We start from the raw sequence: 17,606 nt of genomic DNA on the forward strand, positions 1-17,606 counted from the left end.
CCTTGTACCTGACATGTCCCTAAGCAACTGATACAAGGCTCTTGGGATGGAAAGAAAAGAGGGCATAGATAATGATTCAGACTCAGGAAGGGACAACCCCACTAAGTTGCTCAAACCTGAGTCCTTGGTTAGATCAATTACCACCAAAAAAAGGCAAAACATTAATAATCAGGAACTCTTCCCTGAGAGGCACTGAGGCACCCATTTGCCACCCACATAATCTCTCTAGAGGGGTTTGCTGCCCGACAGAACCCTGCATTTGTGACATTAAGAAGAGGCTACGAAGGCTGATAAAGCTAGAGGACTACTATCTGCTCCTATTCCTTCAAGTTGGATCACATGAGGTTGTAACAAGGAAACTACAAAATATTAAGAGTCTTTTTGTTGAAGGGATCAAGAGTAAAGGTAGGGTTCTCTTCTGCCCTCCTACTGGGGACTGGTACTCAGGTAGAAAGTAGAGGATGGGTCAGTTGAGTGACTGGCTAGGTTCAATGGGGGAAGGGAATCTTCTCTGGAGACATTCAAAATACACTTGGACCCTTTTCTCTGCAACTTAACATAAGGAATGTGCTTTAACAGAAGGATTAGACTAGATGATCTCCAGGGGTCCTTTCCAACCCCTGTGATTCTGTGATTCAGTATTTAGGTTTTGCTTCTCAAAGCCATCTACAATACTTTTACTCGTAAGTTTTTACTGCTTTCATACATAGAGAATCATCTTGTGGAAGAAAGATGGCTCCATGCCACTCCTTAAGAGTCACTTGCAAATTCCAAGCAGAAGATGTTCATTAATGGCAAGAAGTAATGTATCTTTGAAGTCATTTTGAGGAAATAAGATGAAATCATAGTGGACCAAGTGTTAAAATTACATCATGCTTTTTATGAATCTGTATTTGTAACTGTTTTGTAGAGAAACAAAAGCTAAGCCCTGTTAGTTACTTCCTCATAATAGCTTTTTTTCCAATATCTGAAAAAATAATGAAGAAACATATTCAATATTCTGCTAGTCAGTGTTCATTAGAAGCTTGTTTCTTAATGAAGTGTTTCAATCAGACTACTTTTTTCAATGGCTAAACTCTTACACACTGACAATCAGGCCATCTTCCCCACTATCATTCAACTTTCTTGAGAAATAATTGTCACATTTTGCTTTTTCCAATACCTTCAGCAGCTTGGAGAATGCCTTTCATGAACTGCCCGAGAGATCTTGCTCTGTCATTAGTCCTCTCAGCATCCTGCTTTGTTTGCTCACCATCTGCTGTCACCTTGGTAGCCTAGTGAAGCAAATTCAGGAAAAGCTCAATTAGTAAACAGGACAAGGCTTCACTATGCAAAATCCCTACTGGTTGAATTTACATACAAAACTTTCCTCAGGCTAAAGGCAATGGATTATTGATCAGACGCATGGGAAATGACATGTTCTGTACAATTCCACAAATAGTTTTACCTTTTCTTCTTCATGGAAATTGGAAGGCTTTACTTCAGGTTCTTAGAGATTTTAGTTATGTGCCACAGCACACAAAGAGACGAGGGATGAAAATTTTCACTGGACATGCTCAAAAAAATATTGTTCAGAAGCTTTCAAAAGAGTCTTCAGGGGATAATTTCCATAGTTTCACGGTTATGAACTTTACCATTGACAATGTGCAGCAGATACCTTGACCTCTTTCTTTCTTACCTTGAAGAGCTGTCATATAGACTATGCCAACAAGCAAGGAGAATTCAAAATCCATACATTACTTAAACTAAGAAAAAGAGGAAAAGAAGTGAAATAGAGTTGTTCAACTCCAGTGTTTGAAGCTGTTGTCTTATAACTTATAGGGTTGCTAACATTTAAGCTTTGTGCAATTAAAGACTTTATAATTTTATTGAATCATAACAGCAGCATGAAGCAGTATGAAGACAGGCAACTGCTGCATACCTGAAAAACATGTTGAGGAAAGGAATTATGTGAATGCTTTCTACTTAGTTCTTCAAGATCTATATTTGCAAAATTGACCCATTTTTATTACATGTGAGTTATTTCAGGCAACAAAGCTTTGTCGAGATGTATTGTGAAACAAAACAAAACAAAACAAAACAACAAAACACCTCCTTCTCTTTCCTCTTTAACCAGTGGTTGGGTTGTGACTGTCCAAATTGCACTCCCAAGATAGAACTAGAAGCAAAGCGTTATGGCCTTTCAGGTCCATGGGAAATGGCAAGGAGGCCAATAACTCCAAGCAAACTGACTTGAGCTGTAAAGAACATTTTCTAGGTTACAAAAAACAAAATAAAATAAAAATATTCATACATAATTATATGTATGTATCAATAATGATCAAAGAGACATAGTATCACTGTAAGACATTTATTTTCGCTTGATTAGCTTTTACATGAAAGCCTTCAAGATATGTCAGGACAGCTGGGTTTCTCCAACGAAATTCTTGTCATTATGATATTACTTACCATTTTGGTTTACTTCAGAGTTGTTACTGTGCAAGTAATTTATGTGGAAACAATTAAACAGATGACACCAGAAGAATTAGGAACCCATACAAGAGTGGGGGAGTTAGTTTTATTTTTTTCCTAAATTTTTCATATTTATGCAGCTTTAATCATGCTAATGCTTACTTCCTCTAAGATTTACAAAATCTTTTACCTACCTGTATGCGGAATTAAAATATTGTTATAGTGAGTGGTAAAAGGCGACAGACAGAAAAAAGGCAGAAATACAGAACAGCCTTGATGTACCACTGCTCTAGCCTAGCTTTCTATTTTCAATGTAATTTCATTCTTCATGTAATTGATAACAGTTTTATTATATAGTGTCTTATCCTTCCCAATCTGGCGTTTATTCTTTGCCTTGTATTTTTATTTTTTATTTTTTAGAATTTTCACATTCACATTCATTATATTACACATTTCTACATCCTTTATTACAAATGGTGATCAAAAACTTGCATAGACTTCTCTTATTTTTTATTAACTTTTGCATTCATGTTAATTCCAATTGGCCACTTTAAGCTCTCTATTTATGACTGAGTGGCATGTACTAAATTTTCATGCATATTAATCTGTCATCAAACAGTTTCCATTTTCACTCTGTAACAGTTCTCTTTGGTACTTAAATCTCATCCAATCCATTGCATGCTTTCTATATTTTGCCATAAATTGCTTTGCTGAAAAATGAACTTTCACTTCATTTTCTGGTCTAGCTTTAACTCCATAAACCAAATTTAATCACAAACATCTTTTACACTGCACCTAGCCATTGCATGGCTAATTGAATCTTTCCATTTATTAATAAAATCCTACTCATTTGCTATATATTCAGTTTACAACTGTTCATAATTTCCATAAAGTCAGACTTCAGCTGCTGCTAATGTTTAAGTTTAAAGAAGCAAAAGTCTCTTTCTGGGAGAAGAATAAGAATCCAGCAGACTTGGCCCAGAACAAGGGTTTGGAATGAATCTATCTGGATACAAATGAGATCTCTTTGCATAAAGGAGATCTCCACAACAGAAATCTGATAAAGCAAGAATTTGAGACCAGTAAAGCCTGCATGAGTGCCATTCACTGCTTGTATTTAATGATACAGGTTCTATAGGATGCCCTGATCTAACGTGAAGACTATACTAACAGTAGCAGCTACACATCAAACCATGAGGAACTCCACAAGACGGCATTGGGAGAAGCCCAACATGCATTTCTGTGGCTAGTGAGCTGCAGACAACGGAGAGAAGGCAAACTCAGATGCCACTGTAGAAATGGAAGCTCTTGGCTCACCATATATACGCTTCCAATTGTTGCAATCTAGGTTGCCTCTACTACTACTTCCACAATTTTCTGAACTTGACAAATTTAATGGCAGGGGAGAAATGAAGAAGTTTACAAAATCAAAATAAGTCACTCTTCAATTAAGAAGATCCCTGAAGGTTCTCTGAAGGTATGAAATTAGAAAGGGGGAGGTGTTTCTAATTAAAAATAGTGAAATGAAAGATCTATCTTAGGTAACAGATGTAGGAATCAATACGCAAGTACATAACAATGTAACCAGTGCAAGAGAAAGAGATGAGGATCTTGTGTATGTCTTATAATGAAGATGTGGTACAATTTGTCACTGAAAAAAATTAAAAAAAAAAAAGAAAAAAAAAAAGAGCTGCATTAACAGATGACTGGTTGAAAAGTTTTTCGTACTGAGTAAATACTCAGTAAATACTGTTTCTACATTTTACCTTAAAAATGTTAGAAATTTTTACTCACGTGGGAATTCCCCACGAATTCCCCAACAATCCTCATCCTTATCACTACTGCTTTCACTTTGACAAGCCTGAAAATCAGATATGAGCAGAAAGTTTGCTACCTATGGTTGCACTGTGTGCATCAATTACATTTTATGTCGTTTTATGCTATGTCTTTGTTTAGGAATGAGACTTCAATATTCCATTCTTATTTTTGAAACATTAATCCTATTTACAATCATAGAAATAGAAGGGTAGGACTTAGCACATTTTGATAGTCCCCAGATAAAAAACTAAAGTTCTATTCAGTTAACATTTCTCTACAAGTTAAACTAGAGATCATAAGGCAACTTACTCACTGTACAAGGGAAAACAGCAGGAAGGAAAGTGGTTATAACCTGGCTAATTTCCTAAGATCACATTTTCAACAGTTTTCTTTTCAAGACTGGTTCACAAAAAAAATTTAGAATTTGCAGCATATCTTAGGTAATTTCCAGGAGGGATTGAAATATACATAAGCTTGGTGGCACTGGACAGAGAGCGTGGAGGGAAGTAGTTGGAAAAGGCTATTCAAAAGGGCAACTGTGCAAAAGAAAAAAGATTGAGAAATCTTAATAGAAATATAATTTTCTATGCTTGTAGGAGTCCTGTGAGTTAAAAACAAAATCAAAAACAACAAAAAAGAAAACCCACACAACTTCTAGACTTAAAGCTATAGTAGTTATTTCTGACAGAAAAAAACATCAAGCAGAAGTGAAAAAAGAAACTTATATAAATAGTTAAATAAACTTATATGCATTAACATATAAGTTAATTAAATTAGTTAAATAAACTCATATGCATTCACATTTAAATATATGCATGTGTATATGTGGAAGTGTGTACATACACAAACACATGAGCATATATATGCATATATGAGCTATAGGTACTTTCTTATCCATCCAAGGTTTCACAGATATTTTCAAAACTGAATATATCACACCATTTGCACACGAATTAAACCATTTGCTTTGGTTTTACAGAATTTTGGTTCTGTAAGTATGCCAAAACTACATGGGGTTTAGCAAAACTCTCTCAGGAGTATATATCAACCTCACAGCAGTGAATATTTTGCTTATGTTGCTATTTCAATGCCAGGGTGCACCTAGTCATTAGCATCATTTTTATCAGGTCATCACATTAATGGGATAACTGTGTTTTTATTGTCTTTGTTTCATTTTCCTATTTTTTACCCACTATCTCAAACAATTTATATTATTTTCTTACTGACAAAAAAAAAATGTTTCAATATTTCAATATAAAGAGTAAATAGCACATTAACTGAAATCCAAAATACTCTCAGTTTTCTCATAAATTAAAAATAGAATGTGTATGTTTAAATAAATACACATACCCTTTGCAATATTCTTCTCCTTTGACTTCTCCTGTCCCCATTTCAATTACTCATTCACAAACTCTTAATGAGAACAAGTTATTTGCTAAATGAGGAATTTCACTATCTTGCAACAGAAGTTGTTAAAAAGAAATGAATCAGACAAGGCTACCATCACCTCTACAGCTCCCAGAAAACAAACGAACAAATAAACAAACAAATTAGCCAATGACAACATATGAATGGAAAATAATACTATAAAATAATACTAAAATAAATCCTATAATGGGCTTGAAATGGCTGGACAATAAGTACATTTGAGTGAAACCAGGCTACTTGTATTGCGACAATCTTACAAGGGAAACAGACTAAGAACTATCTTGAGATAGTCAGACTCAGATTTAAAAGAGGGTATTATGAGATGGTGTTGTTAATGCAGAAATGAAATAGTCTCACCAGAGATCACACTAAAGTTCAGAAGAAAAAGAAGGGAACCAGGCAACCCAGTTTCCAACAGCCCCAGCTAATCAAAGACTCCAGCCGCGTGAGAAACTACGTGGTAGGCACTCTAGAGTTTGAAATATAACCTGCAGTTGATATCAAGACCTCTATTTCCTTTGACCTCAGATTTTCCAAGTAGGCTCATACTTGGAAGCTCTTTATTAGTTCTGTCTTGCATTATAAAGCTTTACAGGAAATATATCTCAGTGAGTTGGCTCACAAAAAGGTGTTTTTAGAGAAGCTGCTGCCATTTCAAATATTGAGACTGAGAAGCATCTTATAATTCATCTATTCATACATGTTTAATTCATATTCTGTCATTATGCAACTTCAACCAAACCCATAGACCCCAATGTGATCATAGACTTACTCTTGTCAGTAGTTCATCCATTTCTGTCACCAGTGTATCCAGATTTTCCTGAGCTAACTGAAGAAGTCTCTCTGGTGCTCGCTGAGGTGAAAGTAAATGCTGTTGGAAAAGGACAGGAAGGAAAAGTCTGCATTTTATGGTTCTCCATGCTTCCAAATATTGTACAGAAAAAAATAAGCAGCATTTCCTTTTTGTTACATGATGCAACTCCCTTTTGTCTTTTACCCTTTTTGTCACATCCATCCATTGAGTTTTCCTCAGGAATCTTGACAGCTTGGCATATTTTAGTGAAATATCTGTAAGCATGGTAGGCAACATAGCTTGTACACAATGCATAGCTGCCCTCTGGACAATAAGCATGAACACTATTTTATTTATATAAAGTATTGCTTCTTCTGCGCCTGCATATAATGCTTGCATATATGTAAACAAACTACTGCTTACATATTTACAAACTTACTATATTTATAAACTTACATATTAAAAAAAGTCAAAATAAATAACTTTAATAACTACTTACCAAATAAAGGAAGTTTGAAGACTTATAGCTGCATTTTTTGCACAGATGTACGTACACTTGTACTGGAGCATCATTATTTGTGTATATGAATACAAAACCTTTGCATATATGTGCATACATACCTTTAATTCCTGCGTTGTGTTTTCAAAACTGTACAACAATTTATATGGAGCAGGCAGTGGACCAGTCAGGTTAACACTCATGATCATCTGGTTTAGTTGATCTAGGTCATTGAGAAGGAGTCCTGTACAATCATCATCACAAGCTGGGAGAAGAACAGAAAAATTTCATTTCTGATAAATGTTTAAGGCTCATATTAAGGCAAATATGTCTGAGCTAGAAATATTTTACCGCACACATTCTTGGAAAATTAATGCTCGTTTCAGATAATTTACTCCAAAAGCACAATGTGATAAAAAGTGGAGACGGCAGCTGGGGAACAGGAAAGATTTCATTGCTTGGAAGTTAGTAATACGACAATATAATATAAAATAGAGGGCAAAATTGATAGGTTTACCTCATAAAAAGAGGAAAAATTAATGTTGTCCGTTACAGACTAGCCTACATAAAATTCTAACTTAGACAAGCAATTTGGAGAAAGTCTGAGAAAAGTGGACAGGTAATTTGGAAAATCTAAGGAGCAGTCGTGGATTTGAACACAAGATAAACAACAAAAATCTTACACTTCACACATTTTATAGTCAATAACAGCATGGCCAATCATGTTTAAATTGTAATGCAAACAGTAAAGAGAGTCCGGGAAAAGATATTGCCAGTTTTTTTTTTTTAAGAAATGCTTTTGCCTATCTCCTGAGACTAATCAGCTTAGAAGTTTTTCATGTATGGTTTCTTTTTTTGCTTGCAAATACTCTTTAACATGAAAAATACCAGAGGAGGCTGCATGTAACAAAAGTAGTTTGCATTTCCATCTCCTCTTTGCCTTCTATTAACTATCGCAAGACAATCTCATAACTAAAAACTTGTACTATGGATGCTGCAGAGAAGAAAACTCCTCATCCAGTCCAAAGGAGTTGTGGACAGGAGTTCTGTTTCCAGACATAAAGGTGCTGCATATGGCTGACAAAGTAAAGCAACATCTCAGAACATGGAACAAATTGTGAAGCAATGAATGTATTCTCCTAGATAGTCCACTGGCAGAAAAACAGTGAGAAATATGTATGTGTTTGAAGAAAAAGGTAAGTAGTTTTCAACAAGGAATTCTGGCTTTTTTTCTGAAATCTCTTGTTCACATAGACACATAGTTTTTAAGGTTTTCAGCCACAGCAATCTTAAATGCATTTCTTATTAGGTAGAATGACTCTCCAATACAGTGAGACCTTGAGTCAAATACAGAAAAAGTAAATGTCATGAATACTAGTTTAATACACTATGAAGGTTGTGATGACTGAAAAGGAGACAAGATAGATACTGCATTAGTGCAGTAAGAAGTGGATGCAGAAAACTATATAATGTTATTTTAAGATTTTCTTTTGCACTTCCACTGCTTCCATTTCAGATTCCTTCCTCCTATATCTCTGTATTTTGTTACACAAACTGAACCGGAAATTTTCTGTAGTCATTAAATGTGTTCATGATACATTCTGATTCATTCTTAACAGGAAATACATAAATAAATAACATTAATACCACTCTAGCTCTTGTCATCTGTATGTTTGCTTTCAGAAATTAGGGAGAATTTATGCAAGTTTTACAGAAAATTGAATGCTACGTATAACAAACACCTGTTCTGTAGCTGGTCAAGAATGCAATCACTTTGCATGATGCAAAAAAGTAATCCTGGACCTAAAAAGAGTTTTGTTTTGTTTTTTTTTTTATTATTCTGATATATAATATTTCACTCATAAAACAAGATAGATCTATTAGCCCTCAAAATTATCACAGTGATTGGTAATAAAACACTAAAAATTTGTTATATGTTGACAACAAACTTAATTCACATCAATAACGACAATAAAAAAGAACATCTTCTGAAGACATGAAGTATTCTCAATGAGTTAAAAATTGGCACTCTGTGGTGAACATTCAATATAAATTAACCAATTGAAAAGATGAAGTATGTCATGTGATGACCACAGTCGAATAGATGAGACAGAACTAAGCTACTCCAGTATGCAGCCTGCAAGGCAATAGATCTAAGGCAATATTTCAAGAGCATGATTATATTTTATGAGACAAAATTTTTCCGTGTCTTTATCTATAAAACTGTCAAGATGAATTTGTGTCTAATATAAATAAATGCAGCACTAAATTCAGATCATTACAACGCTGCAAGCATGTGAGAAGCAAATCATGCAGTCAATAATACAATACTGCAGTGAGCAGCTAATGGAAATTACTTTTCTCTAGTTTTACCATATTTCCCCATGCACAAGAAGCCCTGTAAATGATTTTGACTTACCTCTGCGAGGAGTATCTCCAACATTTGCATGCAAACAAATTTTATTTGAAGAAATAATTGATCAAGAAATAAGACACTACAAATGAATGCATATATAGCCACTTATTCCATCTTACAAAGAGAAAATAACATACAATAAAGGAAATGACAGAGCAACAGTACGTTTCTCCACGTGGGCAATTATCCTTACAGAATTTTTCTTTAATACATTTATTGCTTTTAAAATGCATAAGATGCAAAGTGCATCTGTACTATAACTAGGTAACATCTGACACAAGGGAAACCATGAAATCTCTGATAGTAGTCTCAATTTATGACAGCCTCTAACTCTTAAGTATTACTATTTCCTGTAGAACCAATAAAAACTGCTGATTTTTCACTAGCCTTACCTAACTTTTGGCCATTACCCTATTTTTCCCATTTTGGCATTGATTTAAAGCCAAAAACCTTCTTTCCACTCCTCATTGTGTACTCATTTTGTCTGGGATGGAGATTATTTTCTTCATGGTGTTTCATATGGTGGTGAGTTTTGGATTTGTGACCACAACAACATTGATAATACACCCATGTTTTAATTCTTGCTGAGCAGTGCTTGGACAGCACAAAGGCCTTCCCTGTTTCTTCCACTGCCTCACAGTGAGGAAACTGGTGGTCAGCAATAGAAGAGCTGTATACTCCCTACCAGATGACATTTTGCTCAGCAATAACATGTGGGGGAAAGAAGGAGAAGGAGGTTGATCTTTGGAGTTATGGTAGCTGTCTTTCCAAGCAACTTTTAAGCTTGATGGAGTCCTGCTGTCCTGGGGATGGCTGAACAACTGCCTGTCAAAGGGAAGCAATGCGTTATTTTGCTCTGCTTGCATACACAGCATTGTTTGAGGTACTAACATGACCCAGTCCACACATTTTCTTGCTTTTACCTATCCAATTCTATTCCCCATTACGCTGTGTGGGAGGAGGTGAGCTGCTGAGTAAAGCTTCAGTGCCAACAGCAGTTAACACAACAACAGCCTCCCTAAACAAAGCCCTGGTAGACTGCTAAAAGCTTAAGGTACATTGAAAATGCTGCTGGTTTCAGGGGGTTTGTGTGAGTGATGTATCTCCAAAATTTAAGTAAAATCAGTATCTAAAAGTAATGGCTCAGGTTTTTTACTTTTGTTGTTTATAAAACCCCATTTACTGGTTTTGATACATATCGTACTTGTTAGGTTATATAGTGCTTGAGAAGGGCAAAAGACACTGGGATATGAGTATAAACTCAACAGGAGTTCACACATCATAAACCAAAGCAAAACAGAGAACCACTGACAAACTGTCAACTTCCGTGCCAAGTAGGAAGTGCTGGTCCCATATTGAGCTCATGCAGACAGAGGAACAGCTGGCCAGTGAAATGAAAAGCTTAATTCTTACCTCTGTGTAATAAGGGCTCACACATTCTGTTAAACTCACAACATAGCAGAAGCTAGGCCAGTACTTCACAGACTTGATGTTACATGCTATCATTTTCAGATCAGTCTCTGAAGGCTTGCAAGAAGTTTCTAGCTCCTGCTGAATCGAAGACTGTGTGGGAGCTAGATGATGTTTGTTTTCACAGATTTTTCAAGATCTGCCTCTGGAAAGAGACAGCATCTCTGCCTAATTCTGAATTTGAGAGGGCTATGATCATGGAGCTACTGCCCATTATAGAGGGAAAATCTTGATTCTGCAAGGAGTAGAATGGTAAGTTCCCTGAGGCAAGTGGGAAAAACTCCCCCTCCTTGCAAACAGCAGTCAACTTGAAGTACTATATTTAAGTGTCCAAGACTGGGCATTGAGAGAATCCCACCCGTCTTTGTCTGACTATGCAAATTCTTCATTTTACCTATAAAGAAGATTTAAATTTGTAAAGATTTAAGCTTGTGGACTGTAGCAGAGCTGAATGTCCTTCTTTTTTTTTTTTTTTTTTTTTTTTTCTGAAGACTGAATTAAAAAAAAATCCTAACAACAAAATATCTGTTATATCTCTATGTCACAACTGATTCCGTTTCATCTTTACTCTTGTACAGCAGAACCAAATTGACTGCTCTATACTGAGATTTTGCTTGACCCTAAGGAAAACCTATTACAAGAGTACACTTCTGAGGAAAGGTTTCTGTGGTTTGTGTTCCAAATACGCTCAAAATACTAAAGCCAAATTCTTTATAAGTCTCCATTGTAGTTATGACTGGTACTCAGAAATCATTCAGAAGGTGAGATCTGACTTGCCATATATTTAACAATAAAACCTTGAAGTTCTCCCTAGGATTTATCCTTTTTTCTTTTTCCCCTGAACAGTAACAAGCACAGTCATTGTTCTGACAGCACTGCAATTTAAGGGTCTTCATTTTACGTACTATAAACAATTGGAGTGTCACAGGGTATAACAAAAAAAACACCAGAGAAGTACTAATATAAAAAAACACTGCACAATTGCTACAGGCTCGAGATTCAACCTTCTTTTAAACTCCTTCTTTCATGGATAAGATCAAAGGTCTCTAGAAAGGGCGAAGAAGGAGCAATACGGATTTTGGCTTGTTTCCATAACGTTTGCATGCGTATGCAAAACACGGGTTAGTGATCTCAGCCTGCTTGACCATGCTAGTCATAGATGAACAGAGAAGTGACTGCTCCTACTCATCATACAACTCACCTGTGTTCTGGATTGGAACTATTGAGGTTTAGGAAGAAATTAAATGTCTTCAGTACTATGCTGAGTATAGGTCAGTCAGCAATTGCCTCCTGTTTATAATTTTCATCAGAATTAACACTGAGGTGTTCAAATCATGCTCTTATTACATTAAATATGACAGTGATGCATAAGGAGGTATCAGTCATTTAGAGGACAATCGATTTGTACGTATAAATGAAATTCTAAATCTGTAAATGTCAGAGCAGATTTGTGAGAATTTTGTCACGTTTAAAATTAAGCAAGGATGTTACCAGAATCACTAAAATTAGTTTGTAGTCACTACTAATTTTCCTATTGGCTACTGACTGTTTCAATACAGAAGTGAAAGCAAGCCTAAGAAGTAGATTAATTAAGATAAAAATTACAGAGAAATCCTCATCAAATTATTATGATTACATGATGATCAGTTACTTTAGCTGGGAACGAATCCAGTCATTAACAATAGCAATGCAAAAATGTACAATCTTTATGATACATTGTAGATCATTCAGACCTTTGCAAAACCTATTAAAAAAATCTACTTTTTGATATTTCTTTCTGTCTTCTAAATACACACAAGAGAAAATAATGTTGTTCTGTTTTAAAAACATAATGGACTGTAAGTTCTCTCTGTGACATTTACCAATAATTATCTTTCTGTTGTTACTTAGCAGTAAATAAATTCTTTCACACAGGGGCTTTTAAAAATATATTCTCTTTCTATTCTACCTGCAGTTTTCTAAAATACAACTGTTACAACACAACACTGAAACATGTCATGCAAAAAGCAACTGAAAAATGGCAAGTTAGAAAACAATAAGACTGTGATAAAAGAGATTTTAAGCTATATGAAAAATAGATCAGTTTAGTCAGTATGAAGGTGCCTGTTGAACTTTTTTCTTAAATTGTAATTTTTTACTCTAAAACCTTTAGAATACTTACAATAAGGGATATATTTAAATATTAAATAATATGATTTTATAGTATTGTGGGTTAATTCTCTCCCTGATTTGATTTAAATAAGTATTCTTCAGCTTTTAAGTCTTTTAGCTTTCTGTACAGTGTGATCTTTGGCAGAATTTTCCAAAAAATTTTTATTTAAATGCTTATTCTTTGCTAAATATTCAGATTTTTTTTCCTCTTTCCTAAAGATAATATTGAATAGCTTAACCACAGTTTTATATTACTTGCAACTAAATTCAAACATTGTATTTGCATGCATTTCCTTTCAACCAGACCATTTTACTCCCTAGCGAGGGTTTTTTCATACTTCTGACAGCTATAAAGCAATTGCACCAGTATTTGAAATTAAACTCTGCAAATGAACAAAACTAGATACGTTCTTGCTGCTCATTTGAAGTATGGAATGCAAACAGGATTCTACGTACGGCATTAATTTTCTGTACATTAAAGTACTTAATCATTATTATTATTATCATTAAGGCTTCATTACACCTGAAGCTAGTCAGAAGAGTGTTTACCAAGTAGTTTGGAAGTGGTTGATACACAAAAGTAAAAATATACTGTACACAGTACCAAATTTTCAGCTGCATTAAAATCAGACTGGAACAGTGAAGCACTACGGGAGTAACAGAAGAAATCCTTAGGACTTCTCTGAAAGATGTTTCTAATGGTTTTTTGACAGCAACTATTAAAGAACATTAGGGGCTGCAGCAACGTATCTCTAACAGTTAAATAAAACATGGCTGTGTCGTCTGAAGCCTGTGACATGAGATAGTGTTAACCATGGACAGATTTCCACCAAGTTTGTGCTTGCCACAGTACCCTTGTCTAGCATAGTACATGTGCTCCAAAAGGGGTTTATTGATCAGTCTGTGCCAGTAGTATTGCCCTGCACTAGCAAAGGCAGATTTGGAGCTATATGAGGTTGAGGAATCTTTAAGCGAAATAAATTGCATGTAATGAGAGCAAACAATCATGAATTTTCTACTGAAATATTAAAGCAGCTTTTGCAATTCATGACAGTGATGTTATTGACATAGTGCCATAGTGACTGGTTTCTGTGTTACAGGGGAGAGTTAGGTGCCTCCTATCTACTTTTCTAGATGGCTCTTTCTTTCTTTTTTTTTTTTTTGTGACCTACAGAAAGAAATCTCTTTATTTGCATCCTCCCTTCTAGCAATGACATGAAATGTCTGTATACAAAGTCAAAGGATTGGTTTTTTTCAGATGAAAATCAATTATCTAGCAGAAACAAAAATGCTGCTCCAGGTAGTGCAGATACATTTTAAACAAGCACACAATGCTGCAGTTAAATCAGAAATTAAAGAGGGCCACAACTTTCAAAGCAAAAAGGTGGAAAATTGGATTTGCCTGCACACAGCTTTTCCTATCGATAGTGAGATTTTTAACCTTATTATCCACACAATGAAACGGTCTGATTAACAAATTGGAAAACTACTACAAATGAAAACTTTCACTGAACCAGTTTTATAAAAAAAAACTCTTCCACCCTGAATAAAACACATACTGAGGAGTGTCCATGGCTGAAAACAATGGCTAGTCCTGGAATTAGTCCGGAACAGATATTCAGGATGTAGAAAAAAGTTATTTTCATTCAGGTATCACTCTGGAAAACAGTTATTTAAAAATTTTGTAACTGCAAGAGCTAGGAACTTAATTCATGATTATATTTGTCCTTGGCACACAAGCTGTGAGACGGATTTGAATGTGTAGCTACTTCTCTGAAAGTCTAGTCTATTTGCATTCATTTTGAAGTAATTTGAAACAGTGTTTAAGATAAAGAATATTAAGTCCTAAATTACATCAAACTGCAGGACACTAGAACTTTATTTTCCTTAAGTACAATCATATTTCCATTAATGAACTGACATCACATTATTAATAAAAATATTTATGTATATATTCCAAGCAATTTCTCCACTCATTTTCAAAAAAGAATTGTACCTAAGATCAGGACTAATAATGTGAGAGCACTGAATTTAGTAGTCACACTTAGAAACCCAAGTCACTATCCAAGAACTGATCATAAAAATTAAGCTGAGTGAAACTATGTTCTGCACTCTATAGCCCCACATGGCTATGTAAAGCCTTACTTGGCTAATAGCCTCCTGCTTATCCACTCAAAAAAGCCACACATCATTTTTGAGGGATTTGATGTTTTTATTCATTTTTAGCACTTCCTGTGTTTCTCTATTTGCCAATTTGTCTTTATATTGCTTACAGTTTGCCGGGGCTGCACTAATCAATTTTAATGTTAGAGAGCTGTAGACTTCTCAAACCTCTGGGTATTTAGACACAGACTGACCACATTCTGTGAAAAAGAGGCTGCATGTATGATATCTATTTGCCTTGATGTTACATGCACCTCTCACAGGCCAAAACCCCTACAAAATAGAATAAGCTTTAATTTAAATCCTATTGTAGATAAAACTTAAGGTAAAAAATGTGAAAACTAGTTAATTATTCTGTTCCAATATATATTAAAGATGCATATAGTAAGTATAGCATACTGTGAGCTTACTGGATCTGTATCTATATTCTATTTCAAAATGAAAAATGTTAGCCTTGAGGGGAAAAGGAAAAAGAAAGGATATCAAAATTAGTTTCTACTCAGGGTAGGGGAGATGGGGAAGAGGAATGGAAAAGAAAATGCCTTACTTTTTGGTCAAGATTTATTATGTATTCTAGAAAAATTTTGTTGCCTGATTTTTATTATTATTTGATTGGACATAAGCATATAATATAACAGGAAAAGGTCTGTGTTCTCAAAAACAGCATTACTCAATTAATGGGAAAAAAAATCCAAACAATAATAAAAGACAAACCAATCAGTATATATCAAAAGCAAAGGTAGGGCAAAAGATATCAATACTGTAAGATGAAACCTGATGTTTTAGGCTAAATCAGGTATTATTTTCTTTTTTAGTAAAATGTATTATTTGTTTCTGTATATCTCATGCTGCCACATTTGCATCTCGTAAATAATATAAATGGTTATTGAATCAACATAACCAAGAAAACTTTGATGAAAGCTTTCCTGTTTCTCTATGTGACTCGTGACACAAAGCACTGCAACTGCTGGTTAAACATTTAGGACAACACTAAAAAAATCACTAAGAGCAAATATTTTATCTTTCACAACACCGATGCCAACCCTTAGCAAAACTACAGACTTCAAAAGGCAAAAGAAAAACATCCTTCCAAGTTTTGCTGACAATTTTCAGTGAGCATTTTAAGAATTATTGAGAATTTTCCTAACATTTCAAGGCTTGCAAAAAAAATAGACCAGAATGCTAAAGTAGTAAGAAACATGACAAGCATTTTCGAAGGAAGCCACACAACTGACTGCTGCAATAGCAGGATTGAATTTCTGAAATATGGAAAACAATCATGTATTCTCCAAAATTGTGTTAGTATACGTACAAATGCATTTCATGCCATCACGTGCATATCGATGTTCACAGCCAGCACACTTCCACCCTGTGAATCCAGGCTTGCAAGTACACACTCCAGTGGCAGGGTCACAGGGGACAGGCATGGAACCATACTGATCACACTCACATTCCTGGCAGGATCCTCCTGGGGTTTGTGGATTTCCTGTGTAGCCAGGAGAACATCTAGACATTGCAAATAAAAAACAAATTTGGCCAACAGAGAAGCATAGTGTATTATAATGAATACTTAGCAAGTCTGTAAACAAAAAGTATGGGAAAAACAATTCATGAACCATTAAAAAAAAATATCTGTGGCAATATATCACTCAACATGCATTTGTAGGAGAAAATATTGCAGATGCCCCAATGCAACAATGATGGGCATAATCTCATAACCAGGACATGGAGCAGTCTAGACAGAAAGAGTATGAAGAAGTGATTTCAGTTAAACTTCTGTTATGCCATGACACAGAAGTTCCTACATTAGCTATGTATGTACATTAGCTATGTATAATCTATAGATCTTTTTCTCCTTCCATTAACTGCTTGTATTTTGCATTAGAAGTGAAGTCACTTATTAAATGAGATACAGACAAATAAGGGTAGTTCTGGGGCCCATCCTGTTTAATATCTTTATTGATGATTTGGATGAGGGAATTGATTGAATCCTCAGTAATTTTGCAGACAACACCAAGTTGGGAGAAAGTGCTGATCTGCCTGATGGAAGGAAAACCCTATAAACAGATCTGGACAGGCTCAATCGCTGGGCTGAGGCCAGTGGGATGAAGTTCAACAAGACCAAGTGCTGGATCCTGCGGTTTAGTCAAAACAACCCCATGCAACGCATGGCTTGAGGCAGAATGGCTGAAAAGCAGCATGGAGAAAAAGATCTGGGGGTGCTGGTTGTCATTTGGCTGAAGATGAGCCAGTAGTTTGCCCAGGTTGCCAAGAAAGCCAATGGCATCTTGTCTTGTATCAGAAATAGCACGGTCAGCAGGACCAGGAAGGTGACTGTTGGCCTGTACTCAGCTGTGGTACAGCTGCACGTCAAGTGCTGTGTACAGTTTTTGGTCCCCTATTACAAGAGAGGAATC

The 17,606-nt window shown here is 35.3% G+C and overlaps 1 protein-coding gene across 1 annotated transcript in view; it reads right to left on the reverse strand.

Moving 5' to 3' along the window:
- LAMA2 (laminin subunit alpha 2) overlaps positions 1 to 17,606 on the reverse strand; it is a gene marked incomplete at both ends in the record, with an annotated part of 330,653 nt that overhangs the window by 77,227 nt on the left and 235,820 nt on the right. The window contains 4 exons of the mRNA XM_079532443.1: positions 1,163 to 1,274; positions 6,470 to 6,568; positions 7,112 to 7,254; positions 16,502 to 16,695. Coding sequence (XP_079388569.1) covers positions 1,163 to 1,274; positions 6,470 to 6,568; positions 7,112 to 7,254; positions 16,502 to 16,695 — 548 coding nt within the window. The remainder of the gene's footprint in view (positions 1 to 1,162; positions 1,275 to 6,469; positions 6,569 to 7,111; positions 7,255 to 16,501; positions 16,696 to 17,606) is intronic.

The sequence above is a fragment of the Tetrao urogallus genome (assembly GCF_951394365.1).
Source record: "Tetrao urogallus genome assembly, chromosome: 2".
NCBI lineage: Eukaryota > Metazoa > Chordata > Aves > Galliformes > Phasianidae > Tetrao > Tetrao urogallus.